Below are 7,178 nucleotides of genomic sequence, written 5' to 3'. Positions count from 1 at the left end.
TATATATATATATATATATATATATATATATATATATATATATATATATATATATATATATATATATATATCTATAAATAGTAGTAGGTTGCACAGGACACCAGTCACCCGTTGAGATACTACCACTAGAGAGTTATGGGTTCTTATGACTGGCCAGACAGTACTTCATTGGATCCTTCTCTCTAGTTACGGTTCACTTTCCCCTTGCCTACACATACACTGAATAGTCTGGCATGTTCTTTACAGAATCTCCTCTGTCCTCGTACACCTGAGAACACTGAGATTACTTCTTCACCTAAGGGGGTTAACTATTATTATTATTATTATTATTATTACTATCCAAGCTACAACCCTAATTGGAAAAGCAAGATGCTATAAGCCCAGGGGCTCCAACAGGGAAAATTAGCCCAGTGAGGAAAGGAAATAAGGAAATAAATAACTGAAGAGAACAAATTAACAATAAATCATTCTAAAAAAAGTAATGTCAAAAGAGATATATCATATATAAACTATTAACAACGTCAACAACAAATATGTCATATATAAACTATAAAAAGACTCATGTCCGCCTGGTCAACAAAAAAGCATTTGCTCCAACTTTGAACTTTTGAAGTTCTACTGATTCAACAACCCGATTAGGAAGATCATTCCACAACTTGGTAACAGCTGGAATAAAACTTCTAGAGTACTGCGTGGTATTGAGTCTTATGATGGAGAAGGCCTGGCTATTAGAATTAACTGCCTGCCTAGTATTACGAACAGGATAGAATTGTCCAGGGAGATCTGAATGTAAAGGATGGTCAGAGTTATGAAAAATCTTATGCAACATGCATAATGAACTAATTGATCGACGGTGCCAGAGATTAATATCTAGATCAGGAATAAGAAATTTAATAGACCGTAAGTTTCTGTCCAACAAATTTAGATGAGAATCAGCAGCTGAAGACCAGACAGGAGAACAATACTCAAAACAAGGTAGAATAAAAGAATTAAAACATTTCTTCAGAATAGATTGATCACCGAATATCTTAAAAGACTTTCTCAATAAGCCAATTTTTTGTGCAATTGAAGAAGACACAGACCTTATATGTTTCTCAAAAGTAAATTTGCTGTCAAGAATCACGCCTAAAATTTTGAAAGAGTCATACAAATTTAAAGAAACATTATCAATACTGAGATCCGGATGTTGAGGAGCCACCGTCCTTGACCTACTTACAATCATACTTTGAGTTTTGTTAGGATTCAACTTCATACCATATAATTTGTATTGAAACATTATCAATACTGAGATCCGGATGTTGAGGAGCCACCGTCCTTGACCTACTTACAATCATACTTTGAGTTTTGTTAGGATTCAACTTCATACCCCATAATTTGTATTGAACTGGAATTGTTCAGTGGCTACTTTCCTATTGCTAAGGGTAGAAGAGAGCTCTTCTAGGAGAAGGACACTCCAAAACAAACATTGTTCTCTAGTCTTGGGTAGTGCCATAGCCTCTGTACCGTGGTCTTCCGCTGTCTTGAGTTAGAGTTCTCTTGCTTGAGGGTACACTCGGTCACACTATTCAATCTAATTTCCCTTTCGCTTGTTTTGTTAATTTTTTATAGTTTATATAGGAAATATTTATTTTAATGATGTTACTTTTCCTAAAATATTTTGTTTTCCCTGTTTGGGCCCTTTGGGCTTATAGCATCCTGCTTTCCCAACTAGGGTTGTAGCTTAGCAAGTAATAATGATAATAATAATTGGTTTTTAAAAATAGGAAAACAGGGGATGAAGATCTTCGTGGAATAATAAACGCTTTTCATGGAGGATTAAGAATAAAACACTCCACGTGGAGGAAAGAGTAAAAATTATTTCAAGATTTAGATTAGTATATTAAGAATAAAACCTTCCACGTGGAGGAAAGATTAAGAAATATTTCTATATTTATTGAGGTTATATGATTATAAGTTTAATTATCCTTTTCTTGAAAGAGGAAACTAAGGCGTTTTAGACGTTTTATCCTAAAGTCTGGATTATGTTTATACCAACTGTAACCAAAAAAAAAAAAGAAAAAAAAATTATATAGAAAGGTTTCGTATAAACAGACGCACAAACTTGAAAGAAAAGTAGTTTCTTTGAATGATAGAAAAATAAATACATGCTCAAAACAAACAGAGATAAGTTAAACGAATTGTTCGTAGCATACATTACCTATGTTGATACCAACTGTATTCCGAAAAAGGAGGAAATTATTTAGACTGGTTTCGTATACACAAACGTACCAACTTATATGCAAAATGCTTTCTTTGAGTGATAGAAAAAATACATGCCTAAAACAAACAAAGATAAGTTATACGAAGTATTCACCATATGAAATATCCCAACAGATCTAAAAAACAGATATTGGAAGAATTATACAGGAACAAATAAATAATAAATAAAACAATAAATAATATAGAGTAGGGTTGTGCTGCCAGATTTTGTAAAGTCCCTGACTGGTGAACGCCAGAATATAAGTCTATCTGCTAAGTCATCAGCAGCCATTGCCTGATCCTCCTTGGTCCTAGCTTTGGTGCTGATCATTTATATATGATCAGTCTCCAGGGCATTATCCTGCTTGATAAGGTAAAGTCACTGTCCCTTGCCTCTGCCATTCATGAGTGGCCTCTAAATCTTTATAGAAAATCTGATGAATGAAACCTTCAAACAAAAGAACCAAGAGGCATCAAGTAAACAAGTAAAAACTTGAACAAACAAAGCGTAAACAAAGACAGAATGCAAACAAACTGTCAACTAAACATTATCAATAATCAAGGAATTAAAAAAAAAAAAAAAAAAAGTTATCCTGCTAATCTTAAACAGTAATTATTTGTAGAAATCGGTTAAATTCAACGTATACTATCGCAGACTCAAATAGAAAGCTATTAATCACGCCAACATTTTAAATTGGTGATGAATGTCACTATATCCTCAGAGGACGAAGATGAAAATACAGTTTTCTAAACAAAATGTTTCTTTTAGATTTGGACTTCTTATGTTAGCGATATATATATATATATATATATATATATATATATATATATATATATATATATATATATATATATATATATATATATATATATATATATATATATATATATATATATATATATATATATCACTGTCAATTCAGGGCTCGAGTATGGCATTGTTATGATGATAATAATAGAAATGAGAGAATAATGATGATAATAATAATATCATTTGGAAATAGTGTTAAAAGCAACACTACATCTATAACCTTTAGCAAGTTTTTCAGGATATAGCAGGGTTAGTGTATGCTGTTATCTTGAAACCTCCATCTAATATAGGTTTAATCGAGACTATATTATTTCTTCCAGATTTATTTCTCCCATTACAGGTCAATTTGGGGGGCTCTCCCCCCAAATTGGGCAGGGCAATATTTTTAGGGAAGGGGACGAGAGGTGACATTGGCTGGCTTAATAGTTTCTTTAGTGTCTGCAACCATCCTTGTGAGCTACGGATGCGGGGTTTCAGGAAAACCTATAGGTCCACTTGCTGATTCAATCGGAGCCATTGACTGGCCCTACCTGGTTCTAGCTTGATAGAGAGGGGTCTCAAGGGCTGATCACATGTATATATGATCAGTTCCTGGGGTATTATCCTTTTAGGGCATTGTCAGTGTGGCCTTTAAACTTTTGAATGTTGAATAGTCTAATCATAAATGAATTTGAAATTTCCAATAATAATAATAATAATAATAATAATAATAATAATAATAATGATGATGATGATGATGATGATGATGATGATTATAATTATGATGATGATAATACTAATAATGATAATGATGTTGATAATAATTATAATGGTGATGGTGATGATGATGATGATAATGATTCGGTATCAAAGGAAAGTAATTCATATATAAATGTATGAATTTGAAATAAACAAAAAATACTACTTCGCTTTAGATCAGTATAATTTGACTGATTAAATATTACCACCTAAACAAATTATTGTAATAGTTTAAAAGCTTTTTGTTACATTTCTTGAGATGATGATTATCCGAACGTTCAGAACTTCAGGAACAATCAATTCGAATTATATTCATGGCTACTAATGGTGATAAATGTGCATAATTAACCGAGCTTACGTGAACATAATTCATATGAGGTTTATAATCAAAGTCACTCGGGTCTTTTGTTCTTCCCAGATGGATTTCTGAAGCTAAAGAGGATTGAAAAGAGGGAAAGAGAACAATATATTTAGTATTTAAGATGGATAATTAGGGTCTTTTATGTTGTTCTTATAGAGAAATATGTTCTTTCTTTACGGGGTGCTAAAACTTAATCTATGATTGGTTGATTATATAATCGATTTACTAGTATTAAAGAAAGGATTATTATTATTATTATTATTATTATTATTATTATTATTATTATTATTATTATTATTATTATTATTATTATTATTATTATTATTATTTGCTAAGCTATAACCCTAGTTAGAACAACAGGATGTTATAAGCCTAGGGGTCCAACAGAGAAAATTAGAATAATCTTACACTGAAGGTGTGTTAGTACCATTATATTGTTTAAGTGGATAAATAATCTTTTACGGTAATAGAATACTTTGCACTTAAAGGTTTAAAGGCCGCAAATGAAGGGCAGAGGCAGGGGACAGTGACATTGCCCCATCGAGAAGGACAATGCCCTAGAGACTGACCATACATACATATGATCAGTGCCCAAGCTCCCTCTCCACCAAAGCTATTTTTTATCTTTTGTTAATTTTTAGTAAGATTATCGTTTACCTTAATGAATTTCTTGTTAATAATGTTAATATTTTTCTAAACAGTAAAACGTAATTGCAATATCAGAAAGATAAGAAAGTAAAATCAAATTAAAAGTAAAATATAACTAGAGGGGCACTTGGAAGAGCGCAGACCTCCTCTGCAACATCTTATAATGGTCCATGAAATAAGAAAAAATTAAAGAACCTTATATGTTTTTTTGTTTTTTTTATCAGATGAGATACTGAAATCCAGGGCTCACAAACATAAAGTTGATTCCATAAACTAATATGCTAACTTTTTATCACACAATAGAGCGCAGACCTTCGACATGGCAGCTTATTACCCGATCTTTTGATAGACCTTGGCCTTGAACATTGACCTTAATATGTATTAATTGGCGTAAATTTTTATGCATGCATATATGAAGAAAGTTTGAAGTCTGTGACAACGATGTAAAAACTTATATCTGATTATGTGAATTAGATATTTTGCGTGACCGTAACTTCCAACATTTTACAAAACAGTTAACCCTTGCAGGTTTCATTCCTCTACGATTAGAATTGTGGCCATAAAGCTGTTCACAAAGAAACATACAAACATATACAAACACTCACACAAAAAGGGAGTAAAACATAACCTCCTTCAAACTTTGTTGGCAGAAGTAACAAACAGGGGGTAAAACACGAGGTAAAATATAACCTCCTTCCAACTTCCTTGGGATGTAACAAACAGGATGTAAAACATAAACCTCCTTCGAACATCGTTGGTGGAGGTAACAAGCAAGGCGTAAAACATAACCTCCGTCCAACTTTGTTGGCGGCGTTTACAAACAGGAGGTAAAACATAACCTCTTTCGAACTTCGTTGGGAGGTAACAAGTAGGGGGTAAAATATGACCTCGTTCCAACTTCGTTATCGGGGTTATCAAACAGGGGGTAAAACATAACCGCCTTCCAACTTCGCTGACGGAGGTAACAAAAAGTTGGTAAAACTTAACCTCCTTCAAACCTCGTTGGTGGAGCTAACAAAGAGCGGTTAAAACATAACCTTCCTCCAACGTCGTTGGCGGAGGTTACAAACCGGGTGTAAAACTTAACCTCTTTCCAACTCTGTTAGTGGAGTTAACAAACGGGAGGTACAACATAACCTCCTTCGAACATCGTTGACGGAGATAACAAACAGGAGGTAGAACTTGACCTCCTTCGAACATCGTTGACGGAGATAACAAACGGGAGGTAAAACATAACCTCCTTCGAACATCGTTGACGGAGATAACAAACAGGAGGTAGAACTTGACCTCCTTCGAACATCGTTGACGGAGATAACAAACGGGAGGTAAAACATAACCTCCTTCGAACATCGTTGACGGAGATAACAAACAGGAGGTAGAACTTGACCTCCTTCGAACATCGTTGACGGAGATAACAAACGGGAGGTAAAACATAACCTCCTTCGAACATCGTTGACGGAGATAACAAACAGGAGGTAGAACTTAACCTCCTTCGAACATCGTTGACGGAGATAACAAACAGGAGGTAGAACACAACCTCCTTCGAACATCGTTGACGGAAATAACAAACGGGAGGTAAAACATAACCTCCTTCGAACATCGTTGACGGAGATAACAAATAGGAGGTAAAAACATAACCGCCTTCCAACTTCGTTGGCGGAGGTAACAAACAGGGGGCAAAACATAACCTTCCATCTTCGTTGGCGGAGGTAATAAGTAGGGGGTAAAACATAGCCACCTTCCAATTTCGTTGGTGGAGGTAACAAACAGGAGGTAAAACATAATCTCCTTCCAACTTCGTTGGGAGGTAACAAGCAGTAGGTAAAAAATAACCTCCTTTCAACTTCGTTGGCGGAGGTAACAAACAGGAGGTAACGAACAGGAGGTAACACATAGCCACCTTCTAACTTCGTTGGTGGATATAACAAACAGGGTTAGAACTTAACCTCCTTCCAACTTCTTTGACGGATGTAAAAATTAAATTTTAGAAAACTCTAAAATAAGCCTCCAAATCCAAAACTCTAAAATGAAATGTTAACTTTGCAACATGGCATCATCCCAACCTAGCACACATCTTTCACCGATGCAATACTCTGCCAAAATCAACGAATTTTATCGCCGAAAAAGGAGTTTTATTAGTGATTTTATTTGGAATGATAAACTTATTGCTGGATCTAGCCAAAGGACATTGGGTGGGGGACGTTATTGCTTTTATGTTTATTTGGAAAATCAAAGAGATTTACAAATGTAGGATCGGATTTTTCTTGGGATTTTGCCTTTATTTTATCTTGAACCTTGATGGCATTTTTATTTTACAAATTTGCATGTATGTATGTGTGTATGTATAAATACATTATATATGTATGTATATGTGATTATATC

At 34.1% G+C, this 7,178-nt stretch overlaps 1 protein-coding gene across 1 annotated transcript in view; it reads right to left on the bottom strand.

The window, feature by feature from the left end:
- The window catches only part of LOC137621039 (uncharacterized), a 121,848-nt gene extending 115,452 nt beyond the window's left edge, over positions 1-6,396 (bottom strand). The window contains exon 1 of the mRNA XM_068351478.1: positions 5,917-6,396. Within this exon, the coding sequence (XP_068207579.1) occupies positions 5,917-6,396 (480 nt within the window). The remainder of the gene's footprint in view (positions 1-5,916) is intronic.
- Positions 6,397-7,178: the final 782 nt, after the last annotated feature.

The sequence above is a fragment of the Palaemon carinicauda genome, chromosome 27 (genome assembly GCF_036898095.1).
Source record: "Palaemon carinicauda isolate YSFRI2023 chromosome 27, ASM3689809v2, whole genome shotgun sequence".
NCBI classification, from domain to species: Eukaryota; Metazoa; Arthropoda; class Malacostraca; order Decapoda; family Palaemonidae; genus Palaemon; species Palaemon carinicauda.
This window is presented reverse-complemented; position numbering and strand designations above follow the sequence as displayed.